At 45.1% G+C, this 23,206-nt stretch overlaps 1 protein-coding gene across 8 annotated transcripts in view; it reads right to left on the minus strand.

Annotated features, from left to right (window-relative positions):
• The window catches only part of plxna2 (plexin A2), a 565,853-nt gene that overhangs the window by 45,068 nt on the left and 497,579 nt on the right, over positions 1-23,206 (minus strand). For all 8 annotated transcript variants that reach the window (XM_072279001.1, XM_072279002.1, XM_072279005.1 and 5 more), the window contains exon 23: positions 871-937. In XM_072279001.1, the coding sequence (XP_072135102.1) occupies positions 871-937 (67 nt within the window). The remainder of the gene's footprint in view (positions 1-870; positions 938-23,206) is intronic.

A 23,206-nucleotide genomic window follows, 5' to 3' on the forward strand; every position in this document is an offset into this window, starting at 1 on the left:
GCTCAAAATTCAAAGTAAATTTTATTTTGAAAGTGCATACATGTTATCATATACAACTTGAGATTCATTTCCTTGTGGGCATACTCAATAAATCTATAGAATAATGACCATGTAGAATCAATGAAAGACCATCCAACTGGGGCATTTAACCGGAGTGCAGAAGACACCAAACTGGGCAAATACTAAAAGAAAGAAATAATAATAATAACAATAAATAAACAATAAATATTGACAACATGAGATGAAAAGCTCTCGAAAGTGAGTCCATTGGTTGTGGGAAAGTTTCAGTGATGGGGCGAGTGAAGTTCAAGAGCCTGATGGTTGAGGGGTAATAACCATTCCTGAACCTGGTGGTGTGAGTCCTAAGGCTCCTGTACCTCCTTCCCAATGGGAGCAGTGAGGAGAGAGCATGACCTGGGTGAAGGGGGCCCCAATGATGGGTGCTGCTTTCCTGCGACAACACCCTGTGTAGACGTGCTCACTGGTGGGGCAGATTTTACCAGTGACCGTATCCACTACTTTTTGTAGGATTTTAAGTTCAAGGCATTGATGTTTCCATGCTAGACTCTGAATTAAGACGTATTTTGGAATACTTTTCTATGGATACCTACTGAAAGTAAACATAATTTTTAAAAGAAGGATATGTCTTCAGAATTACTCTCTGAAATTCCTTGCCCTGAAATTGATCTGTTTTCACAGTTTCAATTACAAGTGTTTCCAATAAGAACCAAACTCCCAAGGGGAAATGCAATATTGCCTAAGACTGATTTTCAGATTGTTTAATGTGAAATATGATCTTACAAATTGCCGGTGAGAAGCAAATTCAACATTTAACTGCGGTCAGATGTGTTAGAGATGATCTGTACCTACCTTCAGGAATTTATGCAGAAGGAATGCAAACCAATTTGTTAACATTTTCTCAGCCACAGATTCAGTCCTGGGAAGAGAAAGGCCAAGATTCAGAGTCAAAATCAGGTTTATCTTCATGGATATACATTGTGAAATTTATTGTTTTGCAGCAGCAGTACAGACAAAAATTACTGTAAATTAAAATAAGAGTATAAATTTATATAAAATTAACAAGCAGTGCAAAAAGAGAGCAAGTAGTGAGTAGTGTTCATTCATGGGCTCAGCCTCAGCAGTCTTCAGAGATTTCACAAGGATGGTGGTTGCAGGTTCTGGGTGACATTCATCAGTCTGATTCAACCCCACTCATTGAACGCAACCATCAAGGAAAGATGTAACGTCAGGAAATCTCTAGCGTTCTTTGCTCTGGGACTTAGCACCCCCAATGCACTCTGGAGCAGTTCAACTCTTATCAGCCAAACTGTCTGAATCACATACAATTTGTGTTTTGGGGCGGCATGGTAGCATAGTGATGAGCACAACGCTTTACCATACTAGCAACCCAGGTTCATTTCCCGCCATTGTCTGTGAGGAGTTTGTGAGTTCTCCCCATGACAGTGTTTCTCCAATGCTTCGGCTTCCTCCCACATTCCAAAGACGTACTGGATCGTAGGTTAATTGGTCACTGTAAATGGTCCCGTGGTTAGGCTAGGGTTAAATTGGGGATTTCTGGGCGCATGACTTGAAGGGCCAGAAGGGCCTATTCCGCGAAGTATCTCAACAAATAAACAAAAATAAAAAAGTAACAGCAAACAAAACATTAACAAAAAGAAATGTTTCTAATTTTTATGTTTATTCCATGCTGTTAAAAGGAAGAAGTTCAAAGTACATTTATTATCGAAGTACTGTATATATATTACATCCAGCCTTGAGGTTTGTCTCCTTACAGACAGCCACAAAACAAAGAAACCCCAACAGAACACATTTAAAAGAAAGACCTAGTGTGCAGAGAAAGAACAAATCGTGCAAACAATAAAAGCAAGCAAATGATATTCAGACCTTCCCAAAAGTGAGTCCACAGCCACGAAGCCAGTCATCACTGCAGTCAATTCAAGAGCCCAATAATGGCAGACCGCAACCCCAGTTTAATGCACAGACAAGTAACCTTCATGGAGCAGTGAGCTGAACTGGCCAGTTCCTCGCCTGCAGCCTCGATACCCTGACCTTTTCAATCTGACCCAATGCTTAAATCGTCCAAACCTTGGGTCTTACAAGTGATTCCTTTGATACTCAGCCAGAAGTATACACAGTACAATGAAGTGTTGGATGGGAATAGTGGGCCAGTGAAACAGAGGTAGAGTATGCGATGGGGAATTGAGTGTCTCGTTGAAATCAATCTAAAGTTAATGTGATCTGAGTGGAGTTACTGATATCCCATCAGCAGTTGTGTGGAAAATTGAAAGGGTATAGACGATGTTTCCTGTACATGAATACCCTAGGGCCTCAGAACACAAGGACGTCCTTTTAGAACAGAGATGAGGGGGAATTTCTTCACCCAGAGGGTGGTGAATCTCTGTAATTCATTGCCACAGATGGCTGTGGAGGACAAGTCATCGCTATATTTAAAGTGAAGGTTGACAGGTTCTTGATTAGTAAGGAAATCAAAGACAGGGCAGGAGAGTGAGGCTGAGAGGGAAAATAAGTCAGCCTTGAGCAAATGGCAGATCAGACTCAATGGGCTGAATGGTCTACATCTGCTTCTATATCTTATGATCTTCTGGAAAGTGGGAGGAAACAAATGTTATGCTAGATACAGCCATCAAAAACACAGAAAACGTGTCTGGTAGCTGTCCGCTCAGACAGAAACATTTTGCCTTAGAACTTGTAGGGTTAAGTGTTGGAGGGAGATTAGTGGGGAGGCATGAATGGATCATGGAGGGAGTGATCACTGGAGAAAGTGGAGTATTTTGGAGTGGGGGGGAAGTAAAAATGTGCTTCGTGGTAGGATCTCTTTGGAGATGGCAGAAATTGTTAAGTATGATTTTTTGAACACAGGGGCTAATGGGGTGATAGGCAAAGACAAGAGGAACTCTGTCACTGTTAAGGCGGCGGGAAGATGGGGTGAACACGAATGTCCGGGAAGAGGGGATTGATGTGGGTCAGAGCAGCATCAATGGCGGAGGAAAGGACACCCTGTTGTTTTAAGATGGAGGACATTTCTGATGTTCTGCAAAGGAAAACCTCATTCAGAGAACAAATGCGGTAGAAATGAAGGAACTGAGAAAAGGGAATAGCATTTTTACAGGAGACAGGGTGGGAAATGGTATAGTCTAGATTGGAAATGTGGCTTTTATTTGCTCTTGCTGATCTATCAAAGGCATCATAAAGCTTAAAACCACGCAGTTCCCCACACCATAAGACATAGGAGCAGAATTAGCCCATTTACCCCATCAAGTCTGCTCTGCTATTCTATCATGGCTGATTTATTATCCCTCCCAACCATGTTCTTCTGCCTCCCCCCTGTAACCTTGGGCTCCCTTACTAATCGAGAACCTATCAACCTCCACATCAAATAAACCCAATGACTTGACCTCCACCACTGTCCGTGGTAGAGAATTCCACAGACTCACCAAATTCTGACTAAATAAATTCCTCCTCACTTCTGTACCAAGCAATGTCCCTCTATTCTGAGGTTATGCTCACTGGTCTTAGACTCCCTCGCTATAGGAAACATCCTCCCCACATCTACTCTATGTAGGCCTTTCAATATTCAATAAGTTTCAATGGGACTCCCCCTCTGTCCTCCCCCCAGTTCTTCTAAACTCCAGTGAGTACTAGATCCTCATACATTAACCCTTTCAATTCTGGAATCACTCTCATGAACCTCCTCTGAACTCTCTCCAATGACAGCACATCTTTCCTTCGATAAGGGGGGTCAAAACTGCTCACAGTACTCCAAGTGTGGTCTGACCAATGTCTTATCAAACCTCGGCATCACATACTTGCTTTTATATTCTAGTCCTCTCGAAACAAATTCTAACACATGCTATGAACAAGCATGGTATGGCAACAAGTGAGGAACTAGGAAGAGGAAAATCTTAGTGATGGGTGAGGTACCAGAGAATTGGAGGATAGCCAATGTTGTTGTGCTGTTCAAGAAAGACTCTAAACATAAACAAGGAAGTTATAGGCCTGTGAGCCTGACATCAGTAATGGGAAAGTTACTGAAAGATATTCTGAGGGATCGGATATATAAGATTTTGGATAGACATCTACTGATTAAGGATGGGCAGCATGGCTTTGCGTGTGGTAGGTCACATCTAACCAATCTTATAGCTTTTTTGAGTTAGTTCCCAGGAAAGTTGATGAAGGCAAGGCAGTGGATGTTGTCTGCATGAACTTTAGCAAGGCCTTTGACAAGGTCCCGCATGGGAAGTTGGTCAAGAAGGTTCTGTCGCTTGGTATTCAGGATGAGGTAGTAAATTTTACTAGACACTAGCTTTGTGGGAGAAGCCAGAGAGTGGTGGTAGAGGGTTGCTTCTCTGACTGACTAGTGGAGTTCTGGGTCTGTTGTTGTTTATCATCTATATCAATGGTGTGGATGATAAAATGGTTAACTGGACAGCGGATTTACAGGTGACACCAAGATTGGAAGGTGTAGTGGTCAGCAGGGAAGGCTATCATGGCTTGCAGTGAGAACTGGACCAGCTGGAAAAATGGTGAATGGAATTTAATGCAGACAAATGCAAGGGGTTGCACTTTGGTAGGACCAACCAGGGTAGGCGGTAGACAGCGAATGGTAGGGCACTGAGGAGTGCTGTAGAACAAAGGGATCCAGGAATACAGCTACATAATTCAATCACAGGTAGACAGGGTCATAAGGAAAGCTTTTGGCACATTGGCCTTCATAAATCAATGTATTGAGTACAGGAGATGGGATGTTATGTTGAAGTTATATAAGACATTGATAAGGCTGAATTTGGAGTATTGTGTGCAGTTTTGGTCACCTACCAACAGGAAAGAGGTAAACAAGGTTGAAAGAGTACAGAGAAGATTTGCAAGCATGTTGCTGTGTCTGGAGGACCTAAGTCTTAAGGAAAGAATGAAGAGGTTAGGACTTTATTCCTTGGAACGTAGGAGACTGGGAGGAGATTTAATAAAGGTATACAAAATTATGAGGGATATACATAGTATTTTCCACTCAGGTTGGGAGGGACTAAAACCAGAGGCCATGGGTTAAAGGTGAGAGGTAAAAAGTTTAAGGGGAACATAAGGGGAAACTTCTCAGTCAGAGGGTGATGAGAGTGTGAACGAGTTGCCAACACAAGTGGACTATGCGAGCTCTATTTCAACATTTAAGAGAAGCATGGATAGGTACATAGATGGTAGGGGTATGGAGGGCTCCGGTCTTGGTGGAGGTCAGTGGGAGTAGGACAGATTAACTGGTTTCAGCATGGATCACATCGGTCGTAGGGCCTGTTTCTCTGCTGTGCTTTTCTATGACTCTATTAGTGTAAACAAATCCACATACCAGGTTCTGACCAGAAGTGACTGTGGCACTACTTGGATTAACTGTTTTTTTAAGTTCTCAAGGGTATAGCACAGCTCCCACTTGAAGACAACTTTGGCCAGAAGAGTATGCATTAGAAAGATATTGCTTTCAGAGCCTTTCTTCTTGGTGTTTATATTTAATTTTATTGTCAAGGATCTAAGATAGCTCTTGGCCGGGCAAAAGGTCATCTTTGCTCCAAGATTGAAATCCAAGATCTGGTTTGCACAAGTTGTAGCTCAATCCCATTTTCATTTCTATTCATTACCGAGGAAACTATTACATGAATACAAACAGAGTCCCTGCTCCAGGAATAGATGTGAGAGGATATGGCAAGCAGTCAGAGCTGTGATCTAGCCCCTTGACCTAAACACATGCAGAACGTGTGCGGGAGCACAGGTAATGATGCAGACTGTTAAAGCTGCCATCTCTGGTTATTAATATTGCCTTGGAAATCTGCAGACTGAAACTCCATTAAGATGTTAATCTGTGAAAATATCATTCTTTTTCTAAGCTTCTACTTTCTATTCTAATTCTACTTCTTGCTTAGAGATTCAAATATGCAAATAACCCATGCAGAGGAAAAGACAGAATACAAGTAATATTGGGCTGTCACTGCAAGGCTTGACCTTTGACAAAGAAGGCTGGAGTTGCAGGGTAGAAAATTACATTATAATGTTTTAAATGTAACAGGGAACTGAAAAAGCCACTTACAATCAGTGAAAGCAAATGCTGATTGAGAGAATCCTTTGTCTCTATATTGACTCTTCAAATATATTTTAAAGAATTATTTTATGTCCATTCCCCAATTAACAGGTTGCAAATCATTTTAAACGTCCCCTCCTTAAGGGATATTAGCGAAAGACAAATCGAGTTAGAAGTTATAACTTTGATCATACTCATTCCAGGATGAATAGTTTATTTTAGTCTAACAGACAAGATTAGCTCTGTCAATGTTTAACAAGGCAGTTAAAGAGGAATTTTTAAAACTTTTATGTGAATGGAGTGGAGATTGTTTTTCTCTAACTAATGATGTACAGCTTTAGAATACAGAGCTCAGAACAGTACAGTACAGTGGTAGTTACCCGCCGCTGTCTGTAAAGGGTTTGTACGTCCTCCCTTTAAACATTTGGGTCTCCTCCCACAATCTAAAATTGATAGGTGAATTGGTTATTGCAAATTACTCTGTGATTAGGCTGGGGATAAATCAGAGTAGGCTGGGAGGCATGGCTCGAAGGGTCAGAAGGCCTATTCTGCGCTGTATCTCAATAAATAAATACCGCAATCATTCGTGCCGAGTGTGGCGTTCGATTTCATTTCCAGGTACATCACGGTAACAGACCCTCCTAACCCAATGAGACTGTGGTGCCCAATTACACCCGTGTGACCAATTAATCTACTAACCAGTACGTCTTTGGACTGTGGGAGGAAACTGGAGCAGCTAGAAGAGACCCATGTGGTCACAGGAAGAACATAACGAACTCTTTACAGACAGCAATGGGAATCGAACCCGGTTCGCTGGTGCTGTAAAGTGTTACACTAACCACAATGCTATTGTGCCACCCCCTCCTCCTATAGGGTTGGCTGCTGGTGGGTCCTCAGGTGGGGGCTGATCTGGGATGCATATATCCTGGTGCAGTGTGGACAGAGCAGGTCGAGGCTGTGGTTAGTGGCTGGGTCTTTGGGTTGTTCATTCTCTCATCTCCCATGTTTTCTGAGGCACAGCAGAGGTCGTTCTCCCTGCTTACAGCACAGTAAAGGTCCTTCAGCCCGCAATGCTGTGCCAACCTTTTTACTCTAAGATCAATCCAACCTCTCCCTCCCACATGGCACCTCTATTTTTATTTCATCTATGAAGTTACACCATCCCTAGCAGCACGTTCAATACACCCATCACTCTGCCTGTAAAAATCTTACCCCTGACATCCCCCCCTTATACTTTCCAGCAATCACCCCCTCGTATTACACATCACCTCGTAATAGCTTTGTTTCTGAAATAAAAAAAAGCTATGAAAAAAACTTGGAAAAAGTAGGCAGATCTTAACACTGTAAATTTCTGAAATATTTGGGTCAGATATGATTTTGCAATAAATTCTTTCCTAAAAAGTGAGAAATCAGCTTTCAGGGTACATTAACTGCCTAAGAATACTGTAATTTCCAATTGTAACCTCAAACCTGTGATGCCTTTCCACAAGATTCAGAAAGAGATCTGAATTTTCTGAAAAGGGACCTACATTTTGAGATGTCAGTTGGAGTTCTTGTCTGTTCCAGCTTAGATAAACCATCCTACACAATGGCAGAGGATCTTCCCAATGCTCCAACCAACATCATCCTGTCACAAGTAACCAGGATAGCTATGTTTCCCATTGACCTTGCTGGATGTTATTGCATCAGGCCGGTTGTTTGGCTGTTTTCAAATAGTCTCCGCCTCTCAACCCGACACTACATTGATTGGCTTTATCTCAAACAATAATGAGGTGGCCTGAAGGGAAGAAATCATCTCTCTGACACAGTGGTGTCAAGAAAACAACCGCTCCTTCAATGTTACAAAAGCAAAGGAGCTGGTTGTAGATTACAGGAGGAATGGATATGGGCTAACCCCTATTGACGTCAATTGATCTGGGGTTGAGAGGGTAAACAATTTCAAGTTCCTTGGCATCCACTTCAATGAGGACCTCAAATGGACTGTACACACCAGCTGGGAGGTGAAAAAGGCACAACAGCACCTCTTTCACCTCAGATGGTTGAGGAAGTTTGGTATGGGCCCCCAAATCCTAAGAACTTTCTACAGGGGCACAATTGAGAGCATCCTGACTGGCTTAATCACTGCCTGGTATGGGAACTGTATCTCCCTCAATCGCAGGGCTCTGCAGAAAATGGTGTGGACAGCCCAGTGCATCTGTAGCTGTGAACTTCTGTGATTCAGGACATTTACAAGGTCAGTTGTGTAAAAAGGGGTCTTAGGATCATTGGGGACCCAAGCTATCCCAACCACAATCTATTCCAGCTGCTACAATCCGGGAAGTGGTACTGCAGCATAAAAGCCAGGACCAACAGTCTCCGGGACAGCTTCTTCCACCAGGCCATCAGAATGATGAACTCACACTGGATTGAGTATACTCTATATTACATCGACTGTTCTATTTATTATAAATTACTATGATTGCACACTCCACATTTAGATGGAGATGTAACGTAAAGATTTTTACTCCTGATGTATGTGAATGATATAAGAAATAAAGTCAATTCAATTCAATATTCCCAGAACTCTCAGACTCCTGGGAACGCGCATCTTGCTAAACCTCTCATGGTCCCCGAGCACAATCAGTAAAGCTCACCAGTGCCTCTGCTTTCTGAGGAGGCTGAGGGAGTTGGACTGTGCACATCTATACTCACAACATTCTGCAGATGCACAGTAGAGAGCATTCTGACATGCTGCATTTGTGCAGGGTACAGAAACTGCCCTGTGGTGAACAGGATGACTCTACAGCAGGGAATCAAAACTGCCCAACGCATCACTGGCCCCAGCCTACCCGCCACCTAGGACATATATACAGAGGGATGCCAATACCATCATGAAGGGTCCCACTGTTTGCCCCACTCCCATCAGGGAGGAGGCTACGTAGCATCTATGCCAAGGGCCACCAGACACAAAAACAGTTACTTTCTCCAAGTAGTAATGCTGATCAGCACCTCCACCCACAAAACCTCCCCTCCACACCCCCAGTCACCACTACTTCATCATTTCCTGTCAGCCATCTTATATAGGCACTCCTGTGCCTAGCATCACTTTATGGACATATAAACAATCTATCTATATAAGCTATCTTATGTATTTAGAATTATTGTGTTTTATTATCAAAGTACATATATGTCACCATATGCAACCCTGAGATTTATTTTCTTGCGGGCATTCTCAATAAATCTATAATAGAATAATAACCATAATAGAATCAATGAAAAACCTCACCAACTTGGATGCTCAAACAGTGTGTAAAAGACAACTAACTGAGCAAATACAAAAAGGAAGAAAATAAATAAATAAATAAATAAATAATTTATCTTATCCTGTGTTTTTTTTGTGCTGCATCGGATTCAGAGTAACAATTATTTTGTTCTCTTTTACACTTGTATACTGGAAATAGCTTCAAACAATCTTGAACCTTGAAGACGATGGCAGATCATTATCAAATGTGCTATCAAGCAACATTTATTTTCTTACTAGTAAGTTGCTAACCAGTGTTGAGTTTAGATTCTGACAGGACATCTCATCGCACTTGGCCCAAAGAGAAAAATTCTTGTAGAGACGTGACCAGGACCACCATAGAAACCACAGAAAAACTACAGCACAGAAACAGGCCTTTTGGCCCTTCTTGGCTGTGCCGAACCATTTTCTGCCTACTCCCACTGACCTGCACACGGACCATATCCCTCCATACACCTCCCATTCATGTATCTGTCCAATTTATTCTTAAATGTTAAAAAAGAACCCGCATTTACCACCTCGTCTGGCAGCTCATTCCATACTCCCACCACTCTCTGTGTGAAGAAGCCCCCCTTAATGTTCCCTTCAAACTTTTCCCCCTCACCCTTAGCCCATGTCCTCTGGTTTTTTTCTCCCCTTGCCTCAGTGGAAAAAGCCTGCTTGCATTCACTCTATCTATACCCATCATATTTTATATACTTCTATCAAATCTCCCCTCATTCTTCTACGCTCCAGGGAATAAAGTCCTAACCTATTCAATCTTTCTCTGTAACTGAGTTTCTCAAGTCCCGGCAACATCCTTGTAAACCTTCTCTGCAATCTTTCAACCTTATTTATATCCTTCCTGTAATTTGGTGACCAAAACTGAACACAATACTCCAGATTCGGCCTCACCAATACCTTATACAACCTCATCATAACATTCCAGCTCTTATGCTCAATACTTTGATTAATAAAGGCCAATGTACCAAAAGCTCTCTTTACGACCCTATCTACCTGTGACGCCACTTTTAGGGAATTTTGTATCTGTATTCCCAGATCCCTCTGTTCTACTGCACTCTTCAGTGCCTTACCATTAACCCTGTATGTTCTACCTTGGTTTGTCCTTCCAACGTGCAATACCTCACACTTGTCTGTATAAAACTCCATCTGCCATTTTTCAGCCCATTTTTCCAGCTGGTCCAAGTCCCTCTGCAGGCTCTGAAAACCTTCCTCACTGTCTACTACACCTCCAATCTTTGTATCGTTGACATCGAGACAGCTATCGACACATTGTGGTTTCTCAGACTGAGACAGAAGTAGGGCATCATGGCAGTGTAGCCATTAGTGTAATGCTATACAGCACCAATGATTGGAAGATCGGAGTTCAATTCCAGCCTGTGATCATGTGCGTTTCATCCCTTATTCCACAGATCTACAAGTTAGTAGGGTTAGCAAATCGTGGGCATGCTATGTTGATGTTAGAAGCAGGGCAACATTTGTGAGCTGCCCCCAGCTCATCTGTGGATGTGTTGCTTGTTGATGTAAATGACACATTTCACTGTATACAGCAGTGCTAGAAAGTTTTTGAACCCTGTAGAATTTTCTCTATTTCTGCATAAATATGACCTAAAATGTGATCACACCTTCACCTAAGTCCTGAAACTAGATGGAGAACTCAATTAAATAAATAACACAAATTACAATATACTTGTTCATTTATTTATTGAGAAAAATGATCCAATATTGCACGTATTTGTTGGAAAAAGTATGTGAACCTCTGAGGTAATGCCTTCTACTAAAGCTATTTGGAGTCATGAGTCCCAATCAATGAGATGAGATTGGAGGTGTGGGTTGTAAAGGTGCCCCTGCTCTGTAAAAAAGACACACAATGTCAGGTTTCTGACTGGGCCTGCTCTTCTCATGAAAGGTCTGTTTATGTGCACCGTGTCTTGATCAAAACAACTTTCAGAAGGCCTTAGAAGAAGAACTGTAGGGATGCCAGACTTGATGGGAAGCTCAGAGACCTCAGCTTGCACCGCACCTTATGTAGCTGGATCCAAGACTTCCTATCGGATTGCAGACAGCTGGTAAGGATGGGCTCCCTCACCTCTGCCCCTCAACACAGGTGCCCCCCCCCAATCGGGTCCTGAGTCCCCTCCCCTACTCCCTTTACACCCACTACTGTGCTGCCACACAATCTACTGATCAAGTTTGCAGATGACAAGACGTTGATTGGCCTTATTTCTAGTGGTGATGAGACAGCCTACAGAGGAGAGGTTGACACCCTGACACAGTGGTGCCAGGATAACAACCTCTCCCTCAATGTCCAAAAACAAAAGAGATGATCGTGGATTACAGGAGGAATGGAGACAGGTTCATCCTGATCAATATCAGTGGGACAGCAGTTGAGAGGGTGAGTAGCTTCAAGTTCCTCAATATAGGCGAGAGGAGAAGATGGCAGCGCAACGCAGCGCGCGCAGCTCTCCAGTGAAATGATATCGTATCTGTAAGTAGGATGCCGTGCACAATTCCGATTTGATGAAGACAGACATGAGAAGCAGAGGAACATCTGGAGAAATTTCTGAAATGCCCAGTTCGCTGCCGCTGCTACTGTGCGATCGAGAATCTCCGGAGGGAAGGCCCCAAAATCCCCGGCTTTGCCTGCTGCTGGCGGCTGAGGCTGAGGTCGAAGCGTTCGGCAGAGATGGTGCTCGGTACTTGGTGTCGGAGGGCTGGTCGGAAGCTCGAAGTTTTCGGATGATTCAGAGTCGGACTGTGGTTGGGCATGGCAAGGAGAGTTTTCTTCCTTCTCCCGTCTGCGTGAGATGTGGGACTTATGAGAGACTTTGAACATTTTTACTGTGCCATGGCCTGCTCTTCATCAAGTTATGGTTTTGTTGCACTATTGTAACTATGTTATAATTATGTGGTTTTTGTTAGATTTTCAGTCTTGGTCTGTCCTGTGTTTCTGTGATATCACACTGGAGGAAACATTGTATCATTTCTTAATGCATGCATTACTAAATGACAATAAAAGAGGACTGCGTGTCCTCATAATCTAATCTAATCTAATATACTTATCACTGAAGACTGTAGACATCTTGGCTGAGTAGCAAAAATAGGCACAACAGCGTCTCTTCCACCTCAGGTGACTGAAGAAGTTCAGCACGAGCCTTCAAATTCTCAAGACCTTCTACAGGGCACCATTGGGAGCATCCTGACTGGCTGTATCACTGCCTGGTATGGGAACTGCACCAACCTTGATCGCTGGGCACTGTAGAGAGTGGTACGGACAGCTCAGCACATCTGTGGATGTGAACTTCCTTCCACTGAGGACATTTACAGCAGTAATTGCAGAAAGAAGGCCTGGAAGATCATTGGGGACACCAGTCACCCCAACCATAAACTGGTTCAGCTGCTTCCATCTGGCAAATGGTACCGCAGCACTAAAGCCAGAACCAACCAGCTACGGGACAGCTTCTTTCTACAATCTATTAGACTTATAAATTCACATGTCTGTACATTGCGACGGAGTCATAATGCGAAGATTTTTACACCTTCACGTTGTGAAACAGATATAAGATTTAAATAAATTCAATTCAAGCTGGAAAAATCTACAAAAGCATTTCTAAAGTCCTGAGTGTTCGTCAATCCACAGTAAGAGAAATTGTCTACAACTGGAGGAAATTCAGTACTGTTGCTACTCTCCCTAGGAGTGGGCATCCAGCAAAGATCACACCAAGAGCACAATGCGCAATGTGATGGAGGTGATAAAGAACCCAAGGTTAACAGCAAAAAACTGCACTTCAAAGGAATATCTGATTATGTAATTGCTCACCGGTAGGAGATGATTTGGTTCCACAGAAGTACAACTCTTCTGCTGTGCTTCTTGCCAGAGCTACCTGTCAGCACACAGTGTGCTGTGTCTCCTCCTTCTCCTTCTTCATCATCAGCCCATCACCCCTCCCGGGGCACAGAATTCTGACGGTAGCTCGCCAGCAATCCTGGCCAGGCTTTCAAGTTGTCCCCAAGTGTAAACCACCTTCTGGGTCTACCCTTCCTCTCCCTGGGATGAAGCTTTTGGAGCTTCTGTTGGCACTTCTATAGCTCTGGGTTTTTAAGGGATAGGGTTGCTAACCCCAGCCTCAATCCTCCTCCTTTTGCAGCCGGGCTTGGGACTGTCCATAGAGGAGTTGGTGGGCTGTGTTGGTTCCGCAGAATCAATTTTTCCAAACAGAGGACGATCACTCTGTGATCCAGTAGATACCGTACTGAGTCTTTCCTTATTCTCTTTCTGACTGGCTTTGATTTCACCCCACTCTCACCCCTGCAGAGAATCAGAATTATTTATAAAATGTAACTCAAAGTGACATACAGAAAGGTGAAATATTATCAGGGTAACTCGGCACATTGAGGGAAAATTTATCTTCTTTCTCCTGGTCAATCATCAACTTCCTTCTATATCAGGGGTTTCCTACCTTTTTTATTGCATGGACCCCTACCATTAATTGAAGGGTCCCTGGAACCCAGGTTGGGAACCCCTGCTTCTACAACCTACTGATCAGATGCAGAACCAGTTATCAGATGATCAGCTGATTAATCTGTGCAGATCATATCAAATTTACAATGGTTTAGAACGGACGTGGAGGGGATGTATCCTATGATGGGAGAGTCTAGGACCAGAGGACACAGCCCCAGAATAGAGGGACAGCCATTTAGAATAGAGATGAGGGAGATTTCTTTAGCCAGAGAGTGGTGAATCTGTGGAATTCTTTGCTACAGGCAGCTGTGGAAGCCAAGACTTTAGGCACATTTAAAGCAGAAGTTGATGGATCCTTGATTGGTCAGGGCATGAAGGGGTACAGGCGAAAAGGAGACTGGGGCTGAGGGGAAAATTGGATCAGCCGTGATGAAATGGTGGAGCAGACTTGATGGACCAAATGGTCTGATTCTGTTCCTATACATTATGGTCTTATGTTTCGAATATAATCAATAATATAGAAATATATTATAGATCAGAGGTTCCCAAACTTCTTTATGCCATGGAGCTTTACCATTAGCTGAGAGGCCCGTGGACCCGAGTTTGGGAACCCCTGTAACTTATCTGAAAAATTATTAATAATTCCAAAAAGAGAAGGTGGAAGGTCACAGTCTTTTTCCCAGGTTAAGGGAATCTAAAACCAGAGACTGTTAATTTAAGACCATGAGACAGGAGCAGATGCTCAGCCATTCCATCATGGCTGAAAAGGGAAATGGATCAGCTTGATGAAATGGCAGAGCAGACTCGACAGGCAAAATGGTCGAATTCTGCTCCTATATCTTATGGTTTTATGACTGATTTATTATCTCTCTCAACTCTAGTCTCCTCATAACTTTTGACACCCTGACTAATTAAGAACCTATCAACCTCTGTTTTAGATATACCTGATGACTTGGACACCACAGCCATCTGCGGCAACAAATTCCATAGATTCACCACCCTCTGGTTCAAGAAATTCCTCCTCACCTCTGTTCTAAGGGGACATCTTTCTATTCTGAGGCTGTGCCCTCTGGTCCTAGACACCCCTACTATAGGAAATCCCTTTCCGTCCACTCTAGGCCCTTCAATACTTGATAGGTTTAAAGAGAGACAGCAACAATTTAAAGCAGCAAGTTTTCCACACAGAGAGGTGCTGTGTGTATGGAACGAGCTGCCAGAGGAAATGCTAGACGTGGGTACAATTACAGTGTGAAAGAGACATTTGGACAGGTACAAGGATAGGAAAGGTTCTGGGTGATATGGACCAAACACAGGCAGATGGGATTGGTGTTATACTTTCATTGCCAGGTTCAGAGAATCCAACAGTCCATAATGCCTGGTTATTAGCATCATTGTGAGAATAATTTATATGTGAATATAAGAGGCATTTTAACATGGTATTGAGGCTTAAGGCAAGTTGAAGTGTCACAGATATTTGACTCCATGGCGGATTGCATGTTGACAGTACTCTACCTGCAGCAGCGTTCCCTTCTGTTTCTGTTCAACCAGAGTCAAAACTTATTTGTAGCATTACACAGCTCATTTTTATTTTCATCTAACCCTCAATTTTGACATTTATGTATAAAGTGAAATGTTTCCCCCAGGCGGCAGTCAAATCTCTCCCAGATGCTATGCTGGAGACTGAAAGGCAAAGCTCACACAAAATCTCAGTGCCTCGAACGCCTTCCTCAGTTAATTGCGATTCAGCTATGGATGCATCCATTTGATCGTTCCATTTCCTCTTCAGCATCCCTTCGGCCTTCACTGGTGTTTCCTGCTCTCTGTTGTTCAGCTGACTACTCAGAAGTGGAAGAGAAAGCTTGCACCTTCATTTGAAGTAATCAATATTAATTCCAGTGAGCTGCTTGTGCCTCCGAGCGTATTGAAGGTCACCAGCCTGGTAAAGTTGTATAGCATGTACCAGGAGGAAACTACGTGTCTACCCAAGAGCCTCTTAAACACCTCTACACTCAGGCCCCGCATACTGCCACCCCGCATGGTGCTGATTCATTACAATGTGGTTATTCAATTCTTTATTGAAATTTTTAAGAATGATAAAAATTCATTCTAAAGAACACTTAAAACTTCTGAAGAGCGGCTGCCGTTACAGTAAACATTTTTTTCACCCATAATGTCTGGAAAACCTCCAGGGAGGGTAGAACATCCAAGATGTCTTGGGAAAGCATCAGTATGGATGTGAAGTGGCAAGCGATACGGTGTTTGGAAGCTGATGAGCATCTGGTTGGTGTCGGTCCTCTTTGAAATTGGCCACATCGATGATCAGAACAATACAGACAAGATGCAACGATAACCTCAAAGTTACCATCATCGAAGGTGACTCGTTCAAGAAGCCACTTACTTGAAAAAGTGGGAAATAAGACTAAATGTATGGGTAGATGACCAAACACAATGAAACATGTCCCTAGGCCAGCTGATAATACTGGAAAAGCCAAGAAGCATCTTCAGTCATATTCAAGAAGAAAAAGAAGATACTTTGGTAACATTTGCAGCAGCAGAGGTTGGTTTGATAGATCTAAACAACACAGTAACCTGCGATGAAGCAGCTAGTGCAGACAGCAAGAGCCTTAATAACGAAGAGCTTCGAGAACTGGTAGAGCAGCAGATCCTGGGGGAATCTGAGGACACAAATGGAGTAGAGAAAACACTAGCAATAAACATCACCACAAAATTCCTCAGCACTAGCATCACCATGATCACAGAAATCATGGACCAGTTCATCGATAATGACCCTGACTGGTAGCGAAGCAGTAAGGCAAAGAGAGGTGTTCTCCACGTGATTTCCTACTACCGAGAACTCCTTCATGAGGGCAAACTTCAGAAAAGGCAGTCAAATCTCGACATCTACTTGAAGAAGCAGCCAAAGTTAGAGGAGGACCCATAGCCTGGTCTCTCCTCTAAGATCTAACCACCTCCCGCCTCCCTCCGCTGCTGCTGCCATGTGTTGCTGCCCCACTGACGTACAGCGTGTTTGTTACTCCACGAACTACTGTGTATACGTAAAATAATATATCATGTATCTCGGGTTTGATTTTTTAATCAGGCACACATGTCCATTTACGTAGTTATAATGACCCCACATGGCACAGATTTACATAGCCCTCCAGCTCCGAGGAAGACATCCTCAGTGTTAAGTGGGGTCTGAGTGTGTTGTTTGCCTCTGGCTGCACTCCTGGCACACATTCCAGGCACCCACTACTCTCTATGTAAAAAAAACGCTGCCCTGTACATCTCCATTGGACTTTCCCCCTCTCACCTGAAATGCAACACGCTTTTCTGGGCAACCTCCACGAGGACCATGACCTTGTTGTTGGGTTTGGAGGCTTGTGTACCTCAATGACCCGGAGAGCCATGTTGGCTGGAGTCGGGGTTTTGTGCTTTGGCTCTTGGTAGGGTCAGCCATGCCAAACAGGTCAAAGGGTGGGTCCACTGCTCCTCCAGATTTGGGGGTTCAGCTCAGGGCTAACAACCCTGACTGGTAAAACAAAATTGTTATGGAAACAGCAATGAAGAATCCTTCTATGCCTGAGTGTGACGGTGTTCCTGGGACTTGGATGACTGACAGTGGTTAAAACTGAGAGGAAGCTACTGACACGATGAAGGAAGTCCTGAGATGGAGGACCTCCATTGCTGCCCTAAACATCAGGGGTCTATCGGGCAGTAAGTAAGTTTCTGGGCAAGATATCTTTTTTGTAAAATAATTTTTAAAAAAGGAAATCATGAATTTCCCATAATTCTAATTCAATCCTTTCACCCAATAAATCTACTTCTAAATTATTGGGCAACACTTCTGAATGATATCTAAATGATTACCCAACAGTATAATTAAGTTGTACTGGGCAGTGTACCATCCTTCAATCCTGACAGTGTTCATGAACCAAAGATTGACATCCTTGCCAGAGGCTAAAACATCTGTGACAGCAAATATTCTATATTTCCCTGCCCAGTGGAAAAATAACACCAATTTTCTTTTAAGATTGTGCTCACCACAACTAAATGAGCAGTTTCAATCACATGTTTTTCTCAGATTAAACACCCCCACCACAGTTCCCATTATTCCGGAACTGAACATACGTTGAAACTTTTCACACAGGCTCAGATGAACATTGGTGCTCTTTGCAGGGAAACCATTCGAGAATACCTTAGCTCTGAGACATCCTCACATTTGAGCTGAGAAGCCACAGCAAACATTCAGCAGAACACAGAGTGGTTCTGCATCTGCCTTCAATTAAAAATTGGCATTAGCATGTCTGCACACTGCAGAGGTCACTCTTGAAGCTAGAGAGAGCGTCAAGGACATGATAAACTGCATCCTTACTAAACGACAGAAACAAGTGACACAAGATTGAGTGGACAGCCAGAGACCTTCTATCAAGGTGGAAATTGCAAATACAAGGGGGCATAATTTTAAGGTGGTCGGAGGCAAGTATAGGGGGGAAGTCAGAGTTAAGATTTATGCACATAGAGCGGTGACTTCATGGAATGCACTGCCAGGGCTAGTTGGTGGTAGTGGCAGACACATTAGGAAGATTTAAGAGACTCTTAGATAGGCACATGGATGATAGAAAAATGGAGAGCTATGTGGGAGGGAGGCATTAGATTAGGGGTTCCAAACTTAGGGTCCATGGACCCCTAGGTTAATGGTAGGGGCCTGTATCATTAACGAAAGCTGGGAACTCATGGGTTAGACTGATCTTAGAGTGGGTTACAAAGTCTGCACAACATAATGGGTGGTGGTGGAAAGGGAGGGTTGAGCCACCATGAGATCTGTTACACCTTGGAACACGTTCATCTGTGAGAAGAGACCGGTTCCCATCAGGGTCGGGATCTGCTGAGGACCCGTGGCATGGGGGAGGGTGGTGGGGCTGTGTGTGGGTGTGTGGAGATGTGGGTGGGGCTGTGCATGGGTGTGTGGAGATGTGGGTGGGGCTGTGTGTGGGGGTGTGGAGTTTGTGTGGGGGAGGGTGGTGGAGATGTGTGTGGGGCTGTGTGTGGGTGTGGTGGAGATGTGGGTGGGGCTGTGTGTGGGGGTGTGGAGTTTGTGAGGGGGAGGGTGGTGGAGATGTGGGTGGGGCTGTGCGTGGGTCAGTGGTTTGTGTGGGGGGTGTTGGGGAGATGTGGATGGGGCTGTATGAGGGTGTATGGAGTTTGTGAGGGTGAGGGTGGTGGAGATGTGGGTGGGGCTGTGTGTGGGGGTGTGGAGTTTGTGAGGGGGAGGGTGGTGGAGATGTGGGTGGGGCTGTGCGTGCGAAAGTGGTTTGTGTTGGGGGGTGTTGGGGAGATGTGGATGGGGCTGTATGAGGGTGTATGAAGTTTGTGGGGGGAAGGTGGTGGAGATGTGGGTGGGGCTGTGTGTGGGGGTGTGGAGTTTATGTGGGGGAGGGTGGTGGGGCTGTGTGGGGGTGTGGAGTTTGTGAGGGGGAGGGTGGTGGAGATGTGGGTGGGGCTGTGTGTGGGGGTGTGGAGATGTGGGTGGGGCTGTGTGTGGGGGTGTGGAGTTTGTGTGGGGGAGGGTGGTGGAGATGTGTGTGGGGCTGTGTGTGGGTGTGGTGGAGATGTGGGTGGGGCTGTGTGTGGGGGTGTGGAGTTTGTGAGGGGGAGGGTGGTGGAGATGTGGGTGGGACTGTATGTGGGTGTGTGGGGATGTGGGTAGGGCTGTGTGTGGGGATGTGGAGTTTGTGAGGGGGAGGGTGGTGGAGATGTGGGTGGGGCTGTGCGTGGGTCAGTGGTTTGTGTGGGGGGGTGTTGGGGAGATGTGGATGGGGCTGTATGAGGGTGTATGGAGTTTGTGAGGGTGAGGGTGGTGGAGATGTGGGTGGGGCTGTGTGTGGGGGTGTGGAGTTTGTGAGGGGGAGGGTGGTGGAGATGTAGGTGGGGCTGTGCGTGCGAAAGTGGTTTGTGTTGGGGGGTGTTGGGGAGATGTGGATGGGGCTGTATGAGGGTGTATGGTTTGTGAGGGGGAGGGTGGTGGAGATGTAGGTGGGGCTGTGTGTGGGGGTGTGGAGTTTATGTGGGGGAGGGTGGTGGGGCTGTGTGGGGGTGTGGAGTTTGTGAGGGGGAGGGTGCTGGAGATGTGGGTGGGGCTGTGTGTGGGGGTGTGGAGTTTGTGAGGGGGAGGGTGGTGATGTGGGTGGGGCTGTGCATGGGTCAGTGGTTTGTGTGGGGGGTGTTGGGGAGATGTGGATGGGGCTGTATGAGGGTGTATGAAGTTTGTGAGGGGGAAGGTGGTGGAGATGTGGGTGGGGCTGTGGAGTTTATGTGGGGGAGTGTGGTGGGGCTGTGTGGGGGTGTGGAGTTTGTGAGGGGGAGGGTGGTGGAGATGTGGGTGGGGCTGTGTGTGGGGGTGTGGAGTTTATGTGGGGGAGGGTGGTGGGGCTGTGTGGGGGTGTGGAGTTTGTGTGGGGGAGGTGTTGGTGAGATGTGAGTGGGGTTGTACGTGGGTGTGTGGGGGAGGGTGGTGGGGCTGTGTGGGGGTGTGGAGTTTGTGTGGGGGAGGTGTTGGTGAGATGTGAGTGGGGTTGTACGTGGGTGTGTGGGGGAGGGTGGTGGGGCTGTGTGGGGGTGTGGAGTTTGTGTGGGGGAGGTGTTGGTGAGATGTGAGTGGGGTTGTACGTGGGTGTGTGGGGGAGGGTGGTGGGGCTGTGTGGGGGTGTGGAGTTTGTGTGGGGGAGGTGTTGGTGAGATGTGAGTGGGGCTGTACGTGGGTGTGTGGGGGAGGGTGGTGGGGCTGTGTGGGGGTGTGGAGTTTGTGTGGGGAAGGCGTTGGTGAGATGTGAGTGGGGCTGTACGTGGGTGTGTGGGGGAGGGTGGTGGAGATGTGGGTGGGCTGTGTGGGTGTGTGGGGGAGGGTAGAGTAGGTTTTGGGGAGAGTGGTGTGGATTGTGGGTTCTTGTTATTCTAATTACCTCACATTACTTCGGCTGTAAGAAGATCAGAACCAGGAGCAGGAGACCATTCAGCCCATTGAGTTGCTCCATGCCTCATCAAGGTCATGGCTGAACTTTTACCTCAGTGCTTCTTCCCACATCAGCTCCATGTCCCTCGATTCCCATCAACCTCTTCCTTAAATAATTCAAGGAATCAGGCCTAGTGTGGATGGGTATCAGACATGTTGTCTGACTGTTAAACCATTAGGCTAACCCCAGGAAAGAGATTCAATTTTGCCTCCTCCCCTCCCTATTCTGTGACTGAAAACTAACTTATTTTCTCCCCGTTCCAGTTCTGATTAAGTGTTCTGTACCTGAAACATTAACTGTGCCTCTCTTCACAGATGCTGGCTGACCTGCTGAATATTTCCAGCACTTTGTGTGTTTTAGACTTCCTGCATCTGTACAGAGTTCACTCATTATCAAAGAACCACGTACAACCCTGAGATTCATTTTCTTGTGGGCATTCACTTCTTCCCTATTGTTATTGCATTGCAGGTTACTGCCGCTGCAAAGACGACAAATTTCACGAACGCTTCTCTTCTGTTTCCGAGGCTGGTGGTCCCGGTGTGGATGCTACATAGCCTCCTCCCTGATGGGAGTGGGACAAACAGAGATGCATTCCTCTGCTGATCGCTGAACAGACGTACAGGAGGAGCTGAGCATAAGAAAAGGCGAAGCATTTCCGTTACCGCACAGCCTCGAAGGAAGAGCAGTTGTCTGTACCTCCCACCGTTCTGCATGGGTTTCTTCCAGGTTCTCTGGTTTCCTCCCACCTTCCCAGGACGCACAGGCTAGGCTCTGTGAGTTGTGGGCGCGCTACGTGGCGCGGGAAGCGTAGCGGCACTTGTGGGCTGTCGAGCAAAATCCTTGCTGATTTGATTTCATGCACTGACTGCATTTTGCTGTATGTTTCAATGTGCAAATAAAGCTAATCTTTATCTTTGTTTTACTCTTCCCGAACACGTGGGCCTGTCCTTTACCATCCATCACTGACAGACTTTGATGCAAGAGACACTTCATCCTTTTGAGACGAGTTGCCACGGTAATTAGCGAGCTGTTTATTTTTCATGTTGTAATACATTATGCATATTGCACGACACAGTGACACATCGATCTCTTGTCAAATGACAGAAAGCAGCTCTTGGACTAAACATCACACTCTGCTGTCAGGATGTCAACCTGTGCCCTTTCCAAATGGAGACGCCTGACTGCATGTGGAACCCCGGTTAGCGTGACGCAGTTACAGCCCAGGGCATGCCAGGGTTCAGAGCTCAATTCCGGTGCCATTTTGTGAGGAGTCTCTGTACGTCCTCCCCGTAAAATGTATGAGCCCTCTCTGTGTCCCTCAGTTTCCTCGCACAGTCCAAATACTTACCGGGTAGGTTTATTGGTCATTGTACAATGTCCCATGGTTGGGTGAGGGTTAATTGGATTTGTCGGGTGGTGTGGCTCGTAGGGCTGGAAGGGCCCACTCCACACTGTAATGTTAAATAAATAAACATTTTGATATTTATTAAGTTATGATATGAAAAATAAAACAAATTAATTTTTCCTTTAATTGAATTGCTTCTCTATTTTTATCTGATTTACATCCTTAAGATCGATTCCATAATCTGTTGAAGCTCCAGCGACACACAGCAAAGCCAACCATTGGGTTCTCCTCAGAGCAGGCACCTTGTTGCCTGGTAACAAATCCAAGAATTGACATATTCCACTGGAGCAGACAGGATTGGAATGCCATACAGCACTTCCTTGTTGGAAAGCAAATACATGCTAACTTCGTGCCTCAAAAAAAGTAGCATGTATGGAATATCCAAGGTTCTCTGGTGCGGGGAACTGTTGCACATATTGAACACGTCCTTGCAACAATCTATTCCTTTCCCAGATATTCAAAAGAACAAGCTACTCCTGTACTCTTGTTGAAAGAGTAGCAGAGCAAAGCCTCTCATGGACTGTCTGTCCCACTCCCATCAGGGAGGAGGCTACGTAGCATCCACGGCAGGACAGCCAAACTCAAGAACACTACTTCCACCAAGCAGTAAGGCTGATCAACACCTCCACTCGCTAATCCACCCCTCCACACCCCCACCTCCACTACTTTATCCTTTCCTGTCAGAGGCACCTTATGTGCAGACCTAATGCCTAGCGTCACTACGTGGGAGTACAATTAATCTATGTGTACAAGCTATTTTATTTATTTATATGTATTGTATTTTTAAATATTGTACTCTTTATCTTACTGTGTTTTATTTCTGGTGCTGCATCAGATCCGGTGTAATAATTTTTTGTTCACCTTTACGCTTGTGCACTGGAAATGACATTAAGCAATCTTGAATCTGGCTCTGCATTTGCAATGTGCTTCTTACCTTTGAGCTAAC

This window comes from Mobula birostris, chromosome 14 (assembly GCF_030028105.1).
Source record: "Mobula birostris isolate sMobBir1 chromosome 14, sMobBir1.hap1, whole genome shotgun sequence".
Taxonomy (NCBI): domain Eukaryota; kingdom Metazoa; phylum Chordata; class Chondrichthyes; order Myliobatiformes; family Myliobatidae; genus Mobula; species Mobula birostris.